At 42.6% G+C, this 22,572-nt stretch overlaps 1 protein-coding gene across 1 annotated transcript in view; it reads left to right on the top strand.

The window, feature by feature from the left end:
- The window catches only part of Stk33 (serine/threonine kinase 33), a 168,379-nt gene that overhangs the window by 105,850 nt on the left and 39,957 nt on the right, over window positions 1-22,572 (top strand). Inside the window, exons 6-11 of the mRNA XM_075974823.1 lie at window positions 3,350-3,488; window positions 5,470-5,558; window positions 7,328-7,415; window positions 9,609-9,684; window positions 14,028-14,140; window positions 14,446-14,531. Of these exons, the coding sequence (XP_075830938.1) occupies window positions 3,350-3,488; window positions 5,470-5,558; window positions 7,328-7,415; window positions 9,609-9,684; window positions 14,028-14,140; window positions 14,446-14,531 (591 nt within the window). The remainder of the gene's footprint in view (window positions 1-3,349; window positions 3,489-5,469; window positions 5,559-7,327; window positions 7,416-9,608; window positions 9,685-14,027; window positions 14,141-14,445; window positions 14,532-22,572) is intronic.

Raw genomic sequence — 22,572 nt, 5'->3', positions numbered from 1 at the left:
TTCTTTGTGACGGGTAACAGAGTATCTGCAACAGGACTAGTTTCCCCTTCTCCTGAGGTGCGGCCTTCTGAGTACTCATACTGTCTCCAATGCTATATGATTATGGGATTTCTCTCTGGCCAATGAGAACACAGCTTTTCTGCCATTCATGAGCACCAGTGACTGTCCCCTCTGGTCTTTCACATGGTTAGTTCCCAGCTTTGGGACAATGGTTAACTAATTAACACTGTCGAAGATTTGAAGTTCTCTCTCTCTCTGTCTCTCTCTCTCTGTCTCTCTCTCTGTCTCTCTGTCTCTCTCTCTCTCTGTCTCTCTCTCTCTCTCTCTCTCTGTCTCTCTGTCTCTCTCTGTGTGTGTGTGTGTGTGTGTGTGTGTGTGTGTGTGTGTGTGTGCATATATACGTAGAGTTTCCCTTTTTGATATGTTTCCCTGGAAACTTTAGTTGTCTTGGATCTCCATCTCCTGAATTCACGGAGACTACTGGGCCTGCAGTACTGCAAGGTGCTCTCCTGTTGGCTGCACACTTGGGCTTGGCAGTTTCAAGGTGCTCTCCTGTTGGCTGCACACTGGGCTTGGCAGTTTCAAGGTGCTCTCCTGTTGGCTGCACACTGGGCTTGGCAGTTTCAAGGTGCTCTCCTGTTGGCTGCATACTGGGCTTGGCAGTTTCAAGCAACTTCCTCCTCCCATCATTGCTGCTGTTGTCTGCAGGCTCTGTGATGCCACCCAATTCCATGGACCCCTTCTCATCTCGTCATCTGTTAGTCACATCCCATTCTGCCCCATGGTGCAGCAACTCTTCAGGGGCTGGGACAATCATGGGCTTGCCTCATGGGCATCTCTCTCACAGAACAGTGCTCTGCTGTGCTGACTAATGACTTTCCAGTTCTTAACTTACTTAAGCAGAGGGACAAACTAGTCTATTATGGTAAAAACACAAGCTTGAAGGTAAGGAAAATGGTCATCTGTGGATGTTCTTTTCTGTTTTGTTTGATTTTGATTCACATGAGCTGGATCTGCCCATAAACACACAGGTCTAGACAGCTGAAACTATTCTAAGGAAATGGTATCCGATTGGTTGTATACTGCTGATGAAACCCTCAGACTGTAAGTCTGTCTGTGCTCTAGGTGTGCACAGCTGTTTCAAATAGCTGTAATGCACTGTCACTATAACTTTGATCAACACGCATTTAACATTTCTAAAAAGAGTTATTTTTATTTTCTGTGTACCACACATGCAGCACCCTCAGAGGCCAGAAGAGGGCGATAGATTCCCCTGGAACTGGAGTTACAGATGCCTGTGAGCTGTCGTGTGGGTGCTGGGAATGGAACCTGTTTTCTGGAAGAGTAGCCAGTGCTCTTAGCAATACACATCTGTCCAGCACCTTGCACGTTTTATAAATTGTGCCAATGTATACTGTAACTACTGAGAAGTGTGGCTCAGTTCGAAAGCCTGTCTCTCTAGGAAAAAAGACACTTACTGCTCTCCCTGCTTTCAGCATACTGACTGAACATAGAAGTTGGATTAGTAGCTGTTCACAAGAACAGAAACAGACCCCCAAACCTTCCATACAACAAAACTCTAGAATATACATCAGAATGGAGACGTGGAGGGTGATTTGCCTGCTGGCAGTGCCTATGGAAAGGCATGCCTTTTAGTTGGCCAGGAAGCGGCTTTATGGTGGGATATCTACAGGCGTCTTATAAAGAAGTGGCCGATGCAGAAGAGGCATTTCATCCTTGTTTCCTAGTCGCTGAGTTCTGCTGTCTCATTGTCTCTTTGACATTTCTCATATCTTTGCTTTCGATAGAGTCTAGAATCATCTTGGACCCAGACCTGTAGGCAGGCTCGTGAAGGATTATTTACATTAAGTGAGCTTTGGGCATGTCTGTGAGGGGTTATCATGACCAGGCTAACTGAAGTGGGAAGACCCACCCACTGTGCTATTTTATGGACTGGGGTCCCAGACCACATAAATAGGAGAAAGTGGGGGCTCGTGAGAATATTCGGTGGGCTAAGGTGCTTGCTTCTGAGCCTATTGACATCAATTGGATCTACATGGTGGAAGAGAACCAGTAAGTTGTCCTTTGATCTCTTTAAGTTTGCTGGGGCATACAGAAATCAACTTAACGTTTAAAAATACTTCTTACAAAAGAGAAAGTCAGCTGGCACTAACACTCACTGTCTGTGCTTCTCGCCTGGATGCGGTGTGGGCAGCCACCTCACGCTTCTGCTGCAGCCAGCGACTTTCCCATCATAACAGACCGTCCCTTGAACTATGAGCTAGATCTGTGAGCCAGAACATACCCTTTCTCCTTTAAGTAACCCTTGTCAGGATAGTTTATCACAGCAGGAAAACTATGGAGCTACCACCTTTCTTGTGTCCAGCCCATGCTCCACAGGTCCCCCTGTTAACACAGGAAGCCTTTGAAGTCCGTCTGGCCTGCTGCCTGCTTATATAGGGCCCATAAGATAAGTTCTTTACACTTCCAGATGAAGGACAAAATGTAAAAGAGTAATATTCCATAACCTTAAAATTACACCAGACTCAGGTTTCTGAGTCTATAAATACAGCATTGTGTTGTTTATGGCTGATCCCAAGGTAGCTGCTGAGCTGTGCTGTTGTGAAAGAGACCATGTGGTCCACAGAGGCCATCGTGTGTGCTGCTGAGCTGTGCTGTTGTGAAAGAGACCATGTGGTCCACAGAGGCCATCGTGTGTGCTCTTGGGTTTGGTCTTTGTGGAGAATTTTTGCTGAGCCTTGCTGCACATTACGGTTGTAGTGTTGACCTAGAAATGCAAAATTGACATCATACTACTTTTACCTCATGGCTCTTGTTTCACATGGGACTTGGGGAATCCATAGTCTTGAGTGTGCTATCCAAGGCTCCTTATAAACTTGTTCCAATCTTTCCTGTTAGCTTCACCCTTTGCTGTCTTCCTCTTTTCCACCCAGCAGCCTGCAGTGCTGTTAACAGAGTTCCACATTTATTTTAATAGCTGCTTTGTTCTGGGCGTTAGGGCTTTGTATACTGGCCACCAGCTCTCCCTGGTTTCCCCCCACCTTCTCTACCCAGAAATCAGTGCTCACTGTCCTTGGCGAGCATTGATTACGCAGAGGCATCCTCTCTTCCACAGTCCCATGGCATGTCGGGCTGTTAGTACCTACCACAAGATATTGGAACTCTGTCTCCCGCTTCTTCGTTCCTCTTGTGTTCAGTACAATAGTTTGTATATGGTATGCAAGACATTTCCACTTGAATAAATTGATTGTGATCACACCTGTGATGTATATAACCCATAAAAATTCATAACTTTCTCCTATTCTGACTTTTAAATCTGCAATTTCAGCAAATGTACCTTGTGATGGAGCTTTGTGAGGATGGAGAACTCAAAGAAGTTCTGGATGCCAAAGGGCACTTCTCAGAGAACGAGACAAGGCTGATAATTCAGAGCCTTGCGTCCGCTATTGCCTACCTTCATAACAAGGGTAAGAAGAGGACCGCACTCCTCGCCGTTCCATAAATGGAGATGCCGCTGTTGCTTAAATAGGATGGTCTTTAAGAGTCATATCACATTGGCAGAGCTTGGTAATATAAGTGGATAACAAGCACATTTCCATATGTTTCCCTTTAATTGTATTTATAGACATCTTAATTAGCAACAATGCAGGCATATAAATACATTGTATATGCAAGAGCAAACATTCATGATCATTCTTATTCTAGAAGTTTAAAACGTGGCTAATGTCATCAAAATCCAAGTAGATCAAGTGAATTTTCCTAAACTATTTGCATATTGATATTAAAATGCACATGCTCTAACCTCGTGAGATAGTGTGCTTCAGTTTTAGAGCGGTTTGGCTTCAAACCGGAAGGAAGAGCAGTTTGCAGCGCGCACCTGCGCCACATGTGCAGAGCAGCCCACATTATGGTCCCCACACCCTGTAGTTGCACTAGGACTCATTGCTGGTATTTTTTATCCTGTTGGTTTTGACAAGTGTGTAGTAACATTATCTACTAAGGTATTAGATAGTGATTTTCCAACACTTAGAAAACACGCTTAAAAAGAGCTCTGCTCATTCTAACAGCTTCGCTGCTGCCCCTTGTCCCTACTCCCCTTCTCTTTGAGGCTCCTGGGTGTGACTCTAGAACGTTCTCATCTAACAGGTGAGGAAGTACTCGTTCCACAGTGGTCAGTGGCAGGCTTTGGATCTGTTTCCTCAGCACCTACTGTGTTGTGCTCAGCTCCAGAGTTACAAAGATGAAAAAATTAAGGCCCCCACCCCTCAAGTAGCTTAGGCTAGCAGGAGACAGAGGGCAGAAACAGCTTGTAATGCTGTGCGGCAATTTCTCAATGGAGAGTTGTGTGAAGGGCAGGGAGCACAGATGTGTGTCAGAACTAGACCCGAGGAACACGGGCTCAGACGAGAGGACGACTCAGGTAGGGAAAGGCTTGCAGAGGCTGAAGGCCACGCTTGTGTCCGGTATCCCTTGTCAATGATACGGTTTCCAGTATATTGCTATAAAGTCTCAACAGCATTTTTTTGGGGGGGGGTGAGATTTTAAAAATTATTCTAAAGAGGGTGAGAATAGCCAAGATAAAAAGGTGGGGTGATAGGGAGATTTGCCCCCATCAACGATTAAAACATCACCAAAATGCGTTAATTAAGATGGTAGGGGATTTATGTAAGCAGAGACAGGAGGAGTAACAGCACTAGTAAGAATTCCAGACAAAACCCGGAGGATATATGAGAACTGTAAGTGATTAGCTACGGCTGCCAGCCCAAGGCTAGGTCAGCTTCTTTTCCCTCGAAGTTAAGCACTTAACTTTCTACAGCTTGAGACGTTTTCGCTGTGAACGAGAACTCAGTTTTTTTTTTGCAGAGGAGTGTTTGATACATTATTTGAATGTACACAGAAATCTCACCTCAACTCTGACCCATTCAGCTAGAGGTTTGTGCCCCCAAGATTTGTGTATTTTATTTCAACATATGAACAGTAAAAAAATGCATACTGCTATTTTAGAAAAATACACTGAAATACAGTTTATGCACATGTAGCCAAATTACAATGTGTTAAAACGTTTATGTTGACAGTACTGTTATACAGAGGCACAAGTCCCCTATTTAGAGAACTAAGGACACAGAAAACCTTACCTGTATAAGCAAGGCTGTGTTGTGACCCAGGCTACTTTGATTCTCCTGGGAGTGTGTAGCCTTGGACCGATCCCCTTCTGCACTCAGCAGGCTGGCACACCAGGCTGGCACACCAGGCTGGCACACCAGGCTGGCACGGCAGGGCACAGGCAGACATGAGAGAATGGCTTCTGATGGAGATGTGGAGAAGGGGGTGTGAGTAAGATGGGACAGAGAAGAGTCATGCTTGGTCTTCCTCACGCTGCATTTATCGTCCTGTTCCTGTTCTCTCTGTCCTTCTGTTATTCACTTTGGCTGTCTGTTTTCCTGGTAGATATAGTGCACAGAGATCTAAAGCTGGAAAACATAATGGTTAAAAGCAGCTTTTTGGATGATAACAATGAAATGAACTTAAACATAAAGGTAAGAGCCCAGAAATACTACTCAATATTTGCCCGGAAACCGGCAGCAAAGTGCCTACAGACATCGTAGACACAGTTTGGAGTCTTTTGACTCTAAGCCATTTGTGCTAAGAAGTAAAAATTCACAAAAGAAGTTGTAACTGATAAAAATGATACTACCAAATGTGTTTTTCAAAGTGCATATTCCTTTGGATGAGTCTAAATCATTAGTTAATAGCAAGCAAACAGATGCTCTGAATTCTAATTAATTTCAAAATTATGTCTGGTAATTTGATGTAAATGTGTTACAGATTTAGAGAAAAACACACCTTGGCTGTGCTTTTGATTCTAAATTAATGCTACAGTCTGTATTTCTCATTGAAATTTTCCCCGGGTATTAATATTTATGTCTTAACCACAATTAATGTGCCAAGTGTTTATTCTTGAAGATTTTATTCAAATTAAGTGTTCCTTAATGTCAAACAAATGATAGAATACATTATTTATTACTTAGCACTTTAATAGTGGCTGCTTTCAAAATGTGTGCAAGTGTTATCTCTAGAATCAAATGTGTCTGTAAGTTGGTGCTGCAGAAGCTGAATCCATATGCAGTAGAAACAGACTCAGCAACCCTGCTGGTGTCCCTCAGAGAATGTTCTTCCTAGTTCGTTGTGAACTCCATGCAGGCAAGAGCATCAGTTTATTCTTTGTTGGAATGTGGAGGAGTGCCTGAGACAGAACATGCTCAGTTAACTTTTGGCAAACGAGAGACTCAGTTCTCTCCGAGTAATGGAACTGGGTCATGAAGGCTTTAGTATGTTTGTGTCTGTAGAGATGTTGTGTGGAGAGAGACAGATATTACGCTCCACATGGGCTATTTATGGACAGCAATTGATTCAAGGCATACTGATACACACTTGTATTCCCAGCACGGAGAGGCTGAAGCAGAAGGATTGCCATGAGTTTAAGACAAGCCTGGCTGCATAGTGAGTTTTAAGTTGGCCTGGGCTGCAGAGTGAGACTCTATGAAAGGAAAAGAGAGCTGGTTTGGTAAAGTCACATAGTACTTAAAATCATTCCCTTGCACTTTGTAAGGCCCTGACGTTTGCATTCAGTGCGAACAAAGAATCCATGCTTTGCTTGCATGCACCGTGAATGCGCCTTTGTTTCTGCTGTGGGGCAAGGGCATTCCGTTTGAGAGACAACCGAGGGTACGTGACAAATATTTAGTAACTGGCGGTGTAATTACCAAGATTTAGAATGGAACAAGAGACTGAAGTTGCAGCAAAAGGCCTTCAGGCCGGCTGAGGCCAGGTCATGTTGGAGTGAGTTAGCTAATTTGCTTCATTTCAAGTAGTGTAGCAGATGTCTTAGTATACTTGGTCCTCACAAAGGAAATAGTAGTAAGGGAAAACAAGCATTGCTGGTTATACATGTTAAAAAGGAGTCTTAGTGTTGGTAACTATTTTCATTTAAACTCTGCTTTTACTGGACCATAACTCCAGGATCAGAGAAATAGATAACACATTCCAAGGCTAGGCTTTTGCAATGAACGCCTATAAGCAGTAACTTATAAAAATCTTTACCAAAAGAATTAATAAAAAGCATGAACAGTCAACATCCTGGGTTCTCTCTACCAAGTTTCTCTGCACTCAAAGAGGTTGGGCAGAGAGGGAAAGTCAGGTTTTTAGTAGTAACACAAGGAAAAGTCCATCCCCAAGAAGTGAGGATTAAATGTAGTTACTGTGGCTGGAAGTCACTGGGTGGCTGAGCCTGTGTATCTGCTCTCAGGTGACTGATTTTGGCTTGGCGGTTAGGAAGCATGGCTCCAGGAGCGAAGGCATGATGCAGACCACGTGTGGCACTCCTATCTATATGGGTAAGTGAGAAGATGCGGAAAAGGTAGAACACCTGAAGTGAGGGGTAGCCAATACCCGCAACCCCAACATTCGGGAGGCTGAGACAGGAGGATTGATGGGCTACATAGTGAGCTCTGATTTATATAATCGCCATGCCAATGCGTGCACAGCACTTTATTATTTTATATCTCTTCCCACCAATTTCCCTCTCACATCCCAGTACTTCTCAGACTTCCCATCTCTGAACTTAGCTGTGCTTGAAACATACAGTGGGTACTTATTTGTGTCTTCTGTTCCACAGAACGAGTTTGCTATTTTATGCATGTTGTATCAGTAGTTTATCTGTTTTATGGCTGAAAAGTATACTTTGTTCATTGCTTTTTCCTGCCTCCTTGATGCATAAAGTTTTTAAATTGTTTTATCTTACTTAGGAAAAGGCTACTTTAGATTCTGTTCAGATCCTCCCATTGGCAAAAGACATCTGGTCTGTGGTTACATGGGGAAAATATATCCCAGCACCCTGAGTTTTATGCCTGCTTATTAGTTGTCTACACTGATAACAAGTGGGGGAACAAGAGGGAAGACAGATGGTTTGTGGAGCTTTGCTGACTTCCTAAATGGCTCCTTGGCACAGATATTCTGGCTTCTGCTTCCCCGAGGGCTGCAATGACAGTGCACGTAGAAATGCCCCTGATAATTAGGAAGACTGACAGAGTGGAGGCCAGGAGGCCTGGCCCTGCTGTGGTGCAGCGGTCAGGCGGCCTTCACTGGATCTCACTCAGAATTTGCCTCCATGATAGACACATGGCCATGGAGCACCTCGCGCTTTGCTGGTTCTGTATTTAAAGTTTTACATGCAGCTAAAGACTGCAAACACACACAACAATTGCAAAAAGAGAAATGGTGTAAATTTTCAATTATTTGGAGACAAATTATTTAATTTGTGAACTATTATAGTTTAGCCTTTTCTCATTCTCCCGTGTATCTTTTGGCTTCTTTTTGTTGTTTTCAATTCCTTTAATCATAGAGAGTGGGGAAGATAAAATTCCATTTACTTTTAGAATCTGTTATAAAAGTGTGTGTATGCGTGTGTGTGTGCGCGCGTCTGAGTGTATGCATGCTGGAGAGTGTGCACTCACGTGTGAGAGCATTACATGCATATAGCCAGTGTGTTAGTGGAGGAGACTGGTGTGCTTTCTCAATAAGAATGCAGATTTCCCATAGGAAGCATTCTGCAGCGTGCGAATGTAGCTAAGTCTCCATGATTTTTACTTTCATTGACAGAGGGTATCAAATGCCTACATGACTGGCTCATAGGATTCTGAGCACAATTTATTATAAAAACACTGTAAATTTTAATGTTCTTTTAAAGCCTAAACATGTATCTTATTTTTGAGTTTGTGACTATTTTTTTTTTATATGTGTAAAAGTAGAATAGACCATTTCTCAGTATCATACTGGTTTTTAAAAAGCCACTCATTGGAAAACAAAGCCCTAAAACCTCAACTTTAAAGCATGTGGCATCTTAAGGTTAAAGGCACGGTGCTACTTTGAGAGGCTGTTTGAAGGGACCCTGCTGTGAACACCTTTGTCAGTCAGAGAGCCAGGAATTGAGTCGCACATACTTGGAGCCTCATCCTGCACTGGGATTCACTGGTGTTTTGACCCAGTCTTATGTGAACGTGCTTTCTATCTCGGTTTTCTTACTTAGAAAATGTGGCAAATAATACATATTCTGTCATTATAGTGCTATGATTTCATAATTATTTTCATTATTCTACTGACGTGATTCATAACCACAATATTAGCTTTTCTGTGAATCCAGATTTGTACATATTGGCCTTGATTTAAATAATATTTACTTAAGTTGTGTGTTTCCTTATATTTGAGGGAAAGTCTAAGATATTACTGTCTTCTGTTATAACTGCAGAACCTTTGTAAGATCACCTGGCCATTTCGCAGGAATAGAGAACTGCACATTTAGCAGTGCAGTTTCTGCCATTGTCGTTAGGGACTAATTGATAGGAGTGAGGACTTGGTGCCATCAGTTGGGAGGCCTGTACATTATTCATTCAGCATCTGCTGTTGGCTCTTTTCTTTCCCTCTGGAGGAATAATTTACAACACATCAGCACATTTTTATGCTTTGTATTTAAGCAATTAAAAGTCATTTATTGTATTATTAATATTATTTTGTTTCTGCTTATTTGGCAGCGCCAGAGGTTATCAATGCCCATGAGTACAGCCAGCAGTGTGACATTTGGAGCATAGGTGTCATAATGTACCTTTTGTAAGTAGCCTGTTCGTCCATGTAAGCAAAAGGGGAGCCTCTGACCGTAGATCAACATAGATTTTATTTTATTTAATTTTTAATTGTTTTTATTGAGCTATATATTTTTCTCCACTCCCCTCCCTTGCTCTCCCCTCCCCTTCCTTCCTACCCTCTCCCATGGTCCCCACGCTCCCAATTTACTCAGGAGATCTTGTCCTTTTCTACTTCCCATGTAGATTAGATCCATGTAGGTCTCTCTTAGGGTCCTCTTTGTTGTGATTTTAAATGAAAACTAGACAATATATTTTTAAAGGTGTCATCTGAAATCCAGTCTGGCTGCTGCCCTGTCCTGAGCGCTCCCTCACGAGCTTTCAGGATGACCACCTAAGTATTTATTTAGTGCTATAACTCATGACCTTCAGTTGTGCTTTGCACGGATCTACAAATGCAAGAGTGTCCCACATATCCAAGTGAAAATCTGTCCTTCCTGATCCCTTGCCGAGGCTTAGAGCTTCACTGTAGCCCATCAGTAGTAGGGAAGTAGGCCACCTAGCCCTAGAGCCGCCCACGGCACAGACACAGTGGGGCGTGGGCACAGTTGGGTGGAGGTCACCTGAGGATTTAGGGAGTGTTTTGTATTTCCTGGTTCCCCGAATACCAGGAAAGCCTCGGTAATTCTTGCTCTTCCTTCCCTCTTGCTGTCATGATTTAGTCAAATCCCAACCTACTCCTCCCTCTTTGGCTTTATCAGATCGGGATCTTTCTGGCTGTCTCTCCTGCTTCTGTTCACCTTCCACTCTATCTGCCGATTGCACTGCTCACACGGTGGTTGTCTGCAGCACACTCTTTGTGGACTAAAGCTCTCTGATTGATAATTGGTCCTTGCTCTAGAAAATTACCAGATCATCTGGCATGTTGTGTCTGAGCAGATCGCTCACAACCTCGCTCTAGCTCGCTTTCCCAGGCTTGGGCTGCATGTGTGTTTTCATGTGCCTGCCTTTTTCACCTTCTGCATTGCATGTTGTCGGTATGTGTTTGTGTGCAAGCACAAACGTGTGTGTCATGAGTGCATACTCTCTCTGTGAACTTTTCTCCTAGGTTGGCCATACACTAGAGCTTTCTATTTAGATATATATTTACTATGTATAAACCTTTTCTGAATTTCACAGAGGATTTAAGGCATCATTTTTTTAAAAATCATACAAAATAATAACCTTCAAATTAAGACCATATGACTGGGATGTTAGTTCAGTTGATAAAGTGCCTGCCTCGCACGCAGGACTCCCTGGTTTGATCCCTGGCATTGCATGTACCAGGTGTGGTGGTCCATGCCTGCAGTTTCAGCACTAGGGAAACAGAGGCGGGGGATCAGAACTTAGTTTCCCTTGGCTATATAGTCTGCTCCAGGCACACGAGACTCTGTCTCAATATAACAATAACGATACTAATATAGAAACATAAGCAGTAAGTTTTGCTTACAATGTGTACCTTTGTACCTTTGATAGTACTCATTGTGATAAGTGAGCAATACACTTTTTTGTTTGTTTGTTTGTTTTGAGACAAGGTTTCTTTGCCTAATAGCCCTGGCTGTTCTAGAACTCACTCTGTAGACCACCAGTCTGGCCTCAAACTCAGAGATCTGCCTGCCTTTGCCTCTCAAGTACTGGGATTAAAGGTGTACGTCACCACCGCCCAGTGAATAATAACATTCTAAAAAACCAAATTACATGGTAATATTACAATATTCTATTTATCATATCTACTTTCCTTGTTTTAAGTTCTGTGAAAGACAGTTCAAATTATTCATCTTTGCATCCCCGGCATCCGATATAACAGTCAGACCATATTCAGTGCTCAATACATTTGTTAAATTAAATTAAGTGAATTTTCTGAGAGGTGTTCTGTTAGTGACCATTGTTCTGTCTTTAGTGATTCTGAACGCTTTAGCGTTGCTGCAACATTAGTTTTATGGTCGTGTTGGAGATTTTGCTCTTCCGTATCATGTCTAAATACTAACATCACTGTAGTTACATTTTCACAGTTGTGTGAACTGGAAGACACAGGCAGTAGAAGCCAGATGATGTGATTGCGGCTGAGACTGGGCTGGTCCACATGCGTCGTTGCTTAGACAGCATGAAGTATGAATGGATTCATAAAGCTTGTGCCGATTAGAACCATGGGGCAAAAATCCTGAGTTTAGTCTTTAATTAACATGCAACTATTTAAATACGTCTTTCATTCTCTTAAGACTGTCTATAAAAGTCCATATTAATCTGCATAATGAATCATCACATAATCCATATGGTGTTTTCTACTCTTTGAATTTGCTGTTGAGGAAAGCAAGTGTATCACACACCTTTCATTTCCCCCTCTTTCTTAAATATCTAATTGGAATGTTACTGCTCCAGAGTGTGGTTGCACGTCAGTGTAATGGCGCCGTCCTTCGTTCACAGAGGATTCTCCCGTAGCTCACCAGGGCCTACTCGTTAGTCTGGCTGAGCCCTGTGGCAGCCATCGACAGTTCCCTTCATCCCCAGCACAGCGCATTCCCTTCTCCGTGAGGGTTTCCTCCTTGTTTATCAGTTAACTCAGACTCGTTTCTACTTAATTGGACAATGATAGCATACGTTCTGAAGGTGAAATTAACATAAATAAATACTCTTTCTGGCTCTCTCCTCTGCTGTCCTGATTCTTATTAACACAACAGAAAACAACAGGCAGCTTTAGGAGGCATTTTTCATGTCTTAGACTCTCTTTTCTGGACGCGCTAGGAAATTGCTGTCATAAAATTCCATATGCTGCTGATTGACCAACCATTAGATACATTTTGCGTAAATAAAATTGCAAAGGACAGAAAAAAGTGGAAAATTTAAAATCTAGCCCTTAAGCTATAGTTGCTTATAGAGGCTGCGAAGAGACTGGGGGCCGTGCATAACTCTGCTTGATAACAGGCTCAATGAGCTGGGCCTTGGCTGGCCCGCACTGCTTATAATAGATAGCAAATGTCCAGACAACCATTTTTCTGGTTAGTTTCTTTTTGTGTTCTATGGCTTTTAAAATTCCATTTTAAAACTAAGCAGTAGTGAACCAAGTAAGAAGAAAAGTGTCAGAATGAGCTTGAAAAATAAAAAGTATTAAAGTAAGAGTTTGCACAACAGCCTGACAACTCCTGGTCCCCTAACAAGAAATTCTTGCAGGAGAAACTCTCTGCCCCAGACTGTGTCCTTGACTGCCTGCAAAGTTCCTTCATTTTCATCGTCATTGTCATAAAATACCAAATTTTAGCTTGATCAGAAAATGTTCACAATTGGATCTTTAAAGTAAAACTTAGAAAATATAACTGAAGAAAGTCAGTAAAAATACAAAATGTAAAAGGCTTTATTATACTGAGAATAGACTGTACCTTGGCAAGTGTAATGGAGTAATGCCATTCTGTTTTTAGTAAAGGGGGAAGGGCTGTGCCTGAGCGTTGAGGCATTGCTGTCCCAAGTTCTGCCTGGGCATCCCTGGACTTACCTGCCGGCTGTCTTCAGGGCTGTCCTTAGATGTTGGGATTGTTGTTGATGGTTAGGTTAACATTTACTGAGAATGTACCCTGGACTCAACTCTAAAGCATCCTGTTAGAGCTCTGGCCTAGATCTGGACTCAGCTTGGTTGCTTTGCCTCAAGCTTTGCTAAAACGAAACCAATGAAATAATCCCTGTGCTCCAGATGCAGGCAGCCCCGTGTGCTTGGGCTGTGCTGGTGTTGGCTTGGTGTTTACCCAGCATCTGCCATTTCTCACTGATGGTTTACGTCCTGGCCTTCTTTTGATACTAATGACACAATCGTGCCTCTTTCAATGCCTTTTGTCTGAGACTCAGAACCTAGAGAATTCCCAGAGTTATTCTTTGGTTTTATTTTATTTTATTGTTACCATTACTAACATTTGATATAGTATTTTCCACAGACAAAACTGTGGCCTAGCCTATTAAACTCTTAGGAGTGTTGGCAGTCTCTGATAACCCTTTATGTGCTCCTGTGATCTGGTGTATAGTATGGATTTTAAGGGGCAGCCTTCCTTTACACCTGCCACTGTTACTATGCACTCAACCCTCGCCCACCTTCCTGCACCCCAGTGTCTCCCCACCCGCAGAATCCTGGGGCATTTGTAGATCTGTGGTCTCGGTGAGTGCCTACTGAGCTGAGACCAGCACTGAGCTGCATGGCCCCATTGCTTCCACTCTCTAGCCAGAGAGGACCCTTCTCCTCTTCCATCTGTTACTTTCCTACAAAGCATCACTGCTTCTAAGTCCTGCAGAAAGTTATGTTTTAATAATCTTACGTTGAAAGCATATGAACAAATGGCTGCCTTTGTTTAGACTGTGTGGAGAGCCACCCTTCTTGGCAAACTCGGAGGAAAAGCTCTTTGAATTAATAAGAAAGGGAGAGCTACAATTCGAAGATCCGGTCTGGGATTCTGTAAGTGATTCTGGTGAGTATAGGTTTGTTATTATTTACTAAAGCAAACAATTAATATAAGAAAATTGACTACTAGTAAAAAGTTTTGTAAATCTCTGGTTAATCATAAAAATCTACTTTATATTCAATGATATTTGCTTGTATAAATAGTAATATCTTCACTGTGATTGTTCATGGTCAAAACTTCCAGAAACAAAACAAAACAAAACAAAAAATACCAACTAAAAACTTAAGTGGAAACCATGTCCAGATGATGTGTGGCTTTAACTGAGGTTAAGAGAAGTAAGATTTCAAGGTTTTTCTCCCCTTTATTTGCAGGCAAAAACGTTCTGAAACAACTTATGAAGGTAGATCCTGCTCACAGAATCACGGCTAAGGAGCTTCTGGATAACCAGTGGTTGACAGTAAGTTATGGTACTCCTTTTGAAAGCCTTTTTTTCTGGATAACCAGTGGTTGACAGTAAGTTATGGTACTCCTTTTGAAAGCCTTTTTTTCTGACAGCACTCATTTTATCCAGTCTTGGAGTCCTGAAACAGTCAATTAGTCCCATCCTTTGACAGTTGAAAAGGAGTGGCGAGTCTCGACACACTTCTGAATGGGCAGTTCCAAATGGTTCCGCCTGTCACCACAGTTGCTCCTGCGTGTTTATAGACATTCAAATGAACTTTGTCCTTTGTCACAGAGGCTTCATGTCCAGCAGAGCAGAGCTGAGGACTGTCTTAGAAGCAGTCAGGACATCCAGATGTGAAGCCCTAGACCCAGTTATAGCTCTCAGTCCTTTGAGTACAGAGAGTCTTCGGGGAACCTTGAAAAACATGCTTCCAGTGTCTTTACCACCTGGGCTGAACTCTTTAGTCTATTTGTTTGCATGTTGCTCTCCGCCATTAGACTACAAACCCTGATGTAGACACTTTGACCTCTGCATTGCTATGCTAGAACAGGACCAGTCACAGCTGGAATTTGGGCGAGCCTCTCTTGAATCTTTAGCTGGAAACATTGCTATAAGTGTGTCTTTAGTCCCCAGTTTTCTACGTTAGTCACCGGTGGCAGCTATTGAGATGTGAAGGAAGTGTGCAGTCCCCTCCTACATGGAGCAGCCATGGCATTCTTCAGGCCTTTCTGCTTTCCTGGTGACTTGGAATATACTGGCTGGTGATTGGGTAGCCATCCTGGACAGCAAAGTAGAACTACAACTGTGTTGGGGCTGGTGAACAACAATGAAATACGGGGTGCCAGGCACATAGTGCACAAAGTCACCATGCCAATCATTCCGGAACTTTTTGTTTTAGCAGAAAGTAAATTTCTTTTTACCTTTAGGGTACTTTGGAATATGCAAGCAAGCCTAATCCTAGTTATTACAATTATCAATGAACAGTTAATAATGAGTGATTTCTTTTGAGTAAACAATTCACTGTCGTTAGATCGATAGAGATAGCAAGAAAAGTATGAGATTTGATACTAGAACTTATTAGCATTATATGAAATCATTATTGACAGTATCCACTGAAAATTAAACATATATCTAGTCACTGTTCTAGGTACCAAGAACACAAATACAATTATATTTGAAATGAAAATTATGTGTGTAGTTTTATTCTTGAAGTCATTCCAGGCACTAGGTGAACAATGACTTAGAGACAGAGAATTTGGTAAATATTGAGGCATCATTTCTGAGAGGTGGTAGCAGTTTGGATATGGTAGCAACAGCAGAAACAAAGAGAAACACACGTGAGATACAGGATTTAGACGTGTGAGTGAAAGCGCTGTGTTGTAGTTCAGCGGTTGGGTGTTTGGTCCAGCTGGTGAGCATGGATCCATTCATCGAGATGTGGACAGCTATGGAGAGTAGATTCTCCCTGTAGGGCATGGGTGGTGAATCAAGAGGTCTGATTTAGGTGATGTTTAAAATGTTATGTGATAGACAAGTAGATATGGATCTGTTCTGTTATAAACTGGAGAACCACGAATACATAGATGCCATGTAAAACCACAGGCTTAAGAGATAAATTAGGAATCAAGCAAAGACAGAAGAGGCCTCAGCATTCTGTTAACACTGCAGCATCTAGAAGAGTCCCACAGAAGTTTAGATGCCATAAATATGTTGTCGTAGCAGTTTTAAAATTCTCTAATTTTCTTTTTACAATTTGGAACCATTTCTTTGAATAACAATTCTTTTTCTTTAAGGCTAAAACATAGTTTTCTCTCAAGAATATGATGTATCTGCCCTCTTCTGTAACTATTTTGATCCCTTCCCGGATTCTGTGCCGTAATTATTTCTGGCCCAGCAGCTAGATCATTGTGAGAAGTATGCAGTAGATCTGTAGTACGGGAAAGTGAGTTGTAAAACAGATGGCAGCTTTAGAAAGTTGTCTCTTTTCAGCATCACACAGCATTCGGGTTTGGCCATTTAATTATTTGTTTTCTAATTAGTACAGCTTTATTTCTGGCTTTGGTCATTTTTCCAGAAGTCTCCATTTTCGAGTCTCTAACATTTGTGTCTCTGAAGCCTTTGCCAAAAGGCTGAAAAGCGACAGATACTGAGTGCTATATTGGACTCTCCTAGTTGAGTGCACGAAGTTTAGCATGCTGGCATTTTCCAGGCTTCTGAGAGGCATGACTCGTTTCTTCCTAACACTGAAGTTTCCCTTCCTGTAATTCATGTGCTGATTGAAATCGTCTAAAGCGAGCAAGACGGTTCCCTCAGAGCCTCACTGCTTCGTACAGAGCCTGCTTTTCCTAATACCATTATGCTTGGTAACAGGTTCTTTTTGAAGAGCTTTATTACACAAAAAAGTCTTTGTAGTTTAGCCTATGTATTGTGCATTTTGGACCATGGTACGTATCTTAAAAGTATCCCAAGAAAAAGAATTATTTCTTTTTCTATACATTTAAGTGAACAGAATTTCAAATAAATGCTAAGTACCACCGTGGTTCCACAGGCTGAATGGTAGATGTGAAAAGCAGCAGCCAAGGTGCCCATCGTCAGGGACAGGGTTTGAAGAGCCCTCCTCTGACTAGGAATGCGCTGGAATCTTCTGCCTGCTCTTCTGCTGTTTCTTTCCTGTCGGCATCAGATCAGGAAATGGGCACTTCTTACTAAACCTTTTTTGTGGCCTCTCACTTTCTTCAAGTCCCTAGGTCACAGGTTAACACCAAGAATTTATATTTTTAAAACACATCTCCAGGGACCTTACATTTGAAGACAACTGGCATAAAGAGAATATATATTAGGAGAATTATTTTATTCTGTGGCTTTAAAAGGAATAGCTTCCAGTTCTGAACATTACTAGAATTTTTCTTTCAAAGGTAAATCCTTCAATATGTTTTTAATACATGCTGCTAGGTCACAGACCCACGAGCATTCCCCCTCTTTCCTAGAAACCGGGCCCAGCCCCCGTGGCTCTCTCTTATGCAGGATTGGTAAGAAAGGATGCTGTACTCTGGGCCTTGTAGTCTCTCCCTCCTGCAGCTCCAGGATAAATCTGTGGTCCTACCTAGTTCTGCTCCTGTGCTCTTGACAAGTAGGCCAGCCTAGGTCACGTGGTGTGGAGAAGTCAGAACCCCCCTTTGTTCTTTGGAACTGGAGGATATGTCTATCCCGTCAGGGCCCCTGCCACACTACACATGATGTTGTGTTGTGTGGTATTTTGTGTTCTGACAAACAAAGCTGGCCTGGAGATCAGAGGGCAGACCTAGCCACTAGTTAACCATAGAAGCCAGGCAGTAGGGGCACATGCCTTCAATCCCAGCACTCAGGAGGTGGAGACAGGAAGTGATAAGGTGGGGTGAAGACAGGATCTCAGCAATTGTGGGATGCTGGAATGAGAGAGGGAGGAGGCAACTGGCGACAACTCCTGCTTCTCTGCTCTTTCCGGTCCTTACCCTGATATCTGACTCCGGGTTTTGATTAAGATTATGTAGACTAACACTTCGGTGGTGTAAGGTAGCTCCTCCTGAAGAAAAGACTGTTTTCAAGGCCTTGTTGTGCTGCCTCAGGTCCTGATGCTGTGTCTTCTAGTATTCTCCCACTGGACTATGGCTCTCAATGGTTGTGAGGCCTTCTCCTACAAAAGTTTATCCTCACGGGTCGTTAGGTGTCAGCTCCTACTACTGTCTATTGTTTCTTTACTGCTCAACACTCACTGCTTGTCAGGTCAATTCCAGATAATGAAAATGGAGTCTGCCGTAAGGAACCTGCAGTCTAGTCAAGCAAGCAAGCAATATATAGCACACATTGCAAGGAAGAAGACACAGGGAATTTTAAGTGGTCAGAAGTAGAGGGACAGATGTTATGAAGCCAGGAAGTTCAATCTGACAGGCAGATGAGATGCTGAAGGAAATGAATGGGGAAGGAAACCAGGGGAGAAAAGGAACTGAATCCCAAGTCAAAGAGTTTTACCTTCACTCTGTAGTGAACAATTGTGTGTGGGGCCAATTTGCAAGATGACTTATTTTAAATAAGTCAATATCCATTTAAATATTGACCCCAATCTTAACAAGTATCATTGGACTTTGCATTTTCAGCACTGTCAGGACACAAAGGTGAACAACACAATCTCTTCCACAAGCCATTCCCCATGAGCCGAAGTACGTACTTTGTTCTGTGACAGTCTGCAGAGGCACTAGTGACCAAGGTTCAGGGCCAGCTCCAGGAAAGTCTCTCCCGCTGTGCCAGCAGGGCCCTTGTCCATTAATTTATACGTTGTTATTCAAGTTTTAGACACTAGCTTTTGACCTTTAGCCTTGATAGCCACACCCATAAGAGGACGGACATGTTATGGCACCTAACTCCTATATATTTTCGTCCTAAACATTTTAGAATCCCTTCTGCCATTCTGCTACATGGTTCTCTTGAATTCCAAGTTATCCTATCCATACATATGCATGCATGTATTGAATATGTTGTTGCATCCCTAATTAATGAAACTTTCAATAAAATTATGTCAGAAAGAGGCTCATAAACCAGGACACAAGATTTAGTCAGTATTCAGTCACTGATAATCACTCAAAACTGAAGGGGACCTGTGGGCCAGTCTGGTATTGTCTGTCTGTGAGTTCTCCACATCTAGTAAAGACACAGGCAGATTTGTGAGGAGGAATCACATCCTGCCGCTCAGCAGTCGTACGCAATTTGAGGATAACTGGGATAATAAGGAAAAATAACTTTAGACCTAACATTTTACATCCATCCAAATGATCACTGACATGAAAATAAATGTGAAAGTATTTTTAAATAAACAAGACCTCAGAGAGTCCAGCACTAGGCCCACACTTAGCACACTTGATGGAAGTGTTAAAGAGAGCTATATACATAGGTATCTTTACATACCTGGAGCAAGGGTTATTGGTGTCCTAAGCAAAATAATAAACAATACCAAAGGAGAAAAATGTTCATAATAATCCAGAATTAAAAGTTCAGATAATATGAATATTATCTCAATATTAGGGACCCTGCGGAGGGAGTGAAATCATGGACTCTTGAAAAGATAGAAAAGGAGACGACATAGATAATGGGGTTTAAATACTGAAAGAGTAAAAGGAGGTACATGGAGGGACAATTGAAATAACAAACTCAGATGGTAGAAACATCTCCTAATTTAAAAATAATTATAAACAAATTGATTTAAATGCCCATTTAAAGGTATATCATCAAGTTGAAATTTTTAAAAATCTATTTATTAGAAACACACTTGTTTTAATGTTTTACTAAATTTTTCTTTGACTATTTCATACATGTGTGTAGGTAATGCATTCTGATTTCCTGACCTTAAAATTTCAGGAAACCCTAACAGAGTAAACCAATATAAAACAATTGAAAAAGTGAGACTCGGTGTGGAAATGAGCCAAGGATGCAAAGGCAGAGCAGAGACTGGCAAGGAAGTCTTGTAAAGGATAACAAAATAGATAAACTGTTAAGAAATAAATTTATTTATTTAATTAATGTGTATAAGCATTTTCCTGTGTATGTTTGTGTGCCGTGTGCATGTGTCCACATGGTGGCTCACAACCTTTCGTAACTCTAGTTCCAGGGCTCTGACACCTTCTTCTGGTTTCCTGGGACATCACATGCACGTGGCGCACATACATACAAGCAGGCAAGAAGTTATGTACATAAAATAAAATAAATTTTTAATGAAAAGTATTTTTCTTAAAGATTTGTAGTTCTCCATGTATTCTGAATACTAACCCTTTGTCATCTGTATATAAGCACACACGCGAATGCATATATGTGTGTATAATTTTCCCTCTGTTATGTATCTTTTCCACTTCCTAGTACTGTCTTTGGTGAATAATTATAACTTTGGTAAAAATTCCATGTACCATTTTTTGAATACTCAATAGACTTGGCGCCCTGCACAGAAACGTTTTAGCCCCCCCGGCCATGAAGACAACCTTCTGTGTCCCCCCCGCCAAGGCCATGAAGACAACCTTCTGTGTTCCCCCCACACACACCGGCCATGAAGACAACCTTCTGTGTCACCCCCCCCCCCATCCATGAAGACAACCTTCTGTGTCCCCCCCCCACCGGCCATGAAGACAACCTTCTGTGTCCCCCCCCCACCGGCCATGAAGACAACCTTCTGTGTGTCCCCCCACCGGCCATGAAGACAACCTTCTGTGTCCCCCCCCCACGGCCATGAAGACAACCTTCTGTGTCCCCCCCCCACCGGCCATGAAGACAACCTTCTGTGTCCCCCCCCCCACCGGCCATGAAGACAACCTTCTGTGTTCTCCCCCCCCCCACGGCCATGAAGACAACCTTCTGTGTCCTCCCCCCCGGCCATGAAGACAACCTTCTGTGTTCCCCCCCCCCCCCCGGCCATGAAGACAACCTTCTGTGTCCCCCCCCCTGGCCATGAAGACAACCTTCTGTGCCCCCCCCCCGGCCATGAAGACAACCTTCTGTGTTTCCCCCCCCCCCCCCGGCCATGAAGACAACCTTCTGTGTTTCCCCCTCCCCCACCGGCCATGAAGACAACCTTCTGTGTCCCCCCCCTCCCCCCCCGGCCATGAAGACAACCTTCTGTGTTTCCCCCTCCTCCACCGGCCATGAAGACAACCTTCTGTGTCCCCCCCCCCCGGCCATGAAGACAACCTTCTGTGTTTCCCCCCCCCCACGGCCATGAAGACAACCTTCTGTGTCCCCCCCCCACCGGCCATGAAGACAACCTTCTGTGTTCCCCCCCACACCGGCCATGAAGACAACCTTCTGTGTTTCCCCAGAAGCCTTTGTAGTTTTAGCCTCACATCTAGATCCTTGCCACACCCTGAGGTACTTTTCACACGTGTTGTAATATAGGAATCAAGATTCATGATTCCTCATGACAGAGTAGCCGATGTCATTTTGAAAGAGAAAAAAATTCTAAGGTCTGATCCTCATTTTATCAAGTTAAAACAGCTAAAGAAACATTCTACTTTGAATACACACAGGTATCATTAAATTCTAAACAAGACATGGAGGAAATGGCAGTCCCCTCAGGAAGCCAGGGTGGAAGGAACAAAGTGGATGGTGCAGTTTAGTATTCATTTTCTACTTGTATAGAAGTGCACTACATTATAACTGAGCAGATAAATGAAAGAAATTCTTTGGATGGATTAATAATGAAATGCATTTTTGGACAACAAGGATATAAATGCAGTTCCAGTGTACCCAAAGCCCAGGAAGAAGTATTTAGAACCAGATAATAAAATAAATCACAAAAATGATTTAAATGCTCTACCTTCTAAGAATTTAAATAGTTCTTTCTTCATTTCTTTTTTGTTGGAAGCAAAGACATAAAAACATCTCACTTTTGAAAGATTTCCCCCCAAGTCATTAGGTTAATTTGCTTCCTGAACACCAACACAGACAATTTGAATTGTCTATAATCTACTACATAGATTATATATACACACATATATAAGTAATATTGAAGATGGCATGAGCTATGCCTTCCTTTTCTTGTGAAGTGGAAGAAGCTGATTTAGGGAAATCATGGAGAGGATTAGGAGAAATCCTTGCTCAGGCAGATTGAGGGTCCCCAAACTGATTCCGCAAGCCATGGCTGTCCACCTGTTCCTCAGCAAGCCTCCTTACAGCCAGGTGTGTGATGCCCCAGTCTGAAGAGTGTTGGTGTAAAGGCTCAGCTTTACCTCTGACTGGAAACTCTGGGCTGCAGTTGGAGGTGCACCACCTCCTGAAGGCTAGGAGTACCAACACTAGCCTCATCCACTCGTTTGCTGCTATACTTGTGAGAAATCAAGGGACCAACTGTGTTCAACATGAAGCAGAAAACTGAAGCCTACCTTAGTGGCTGCTGTTGCCATCCAGGCCATCATGGTGACTGATCATTCAGTGCTTGTGTGGCTCTCTACAGTTTGCACATGCTTTTTCCTGCTGCTTACATTGCTAATTAGTTCTATTAAGTCCATGGCATCGTGTAGTAAGAAGTTGCTTGTTTGTT

Source organism: Microtus pennsylvanicus, chromosome 5 (genome assembly GCF_037038515.1).
Source record: "Microtus pennsylvanicus isolate mMicPen1 chromosome 5, mMicPen1.hap1, whole genome shotgun sequence".
NCBI classification, from domain to species: domain Eukaryota; kingdom Metazoa; phylum Chordata; class Mammalia; order Rodentia; family Cricetidae; genus Microtus; species Microtus pennsylvanicus.
This window is presented reverse-complemented; position numbering and strand designations above follow the sequence as displayed.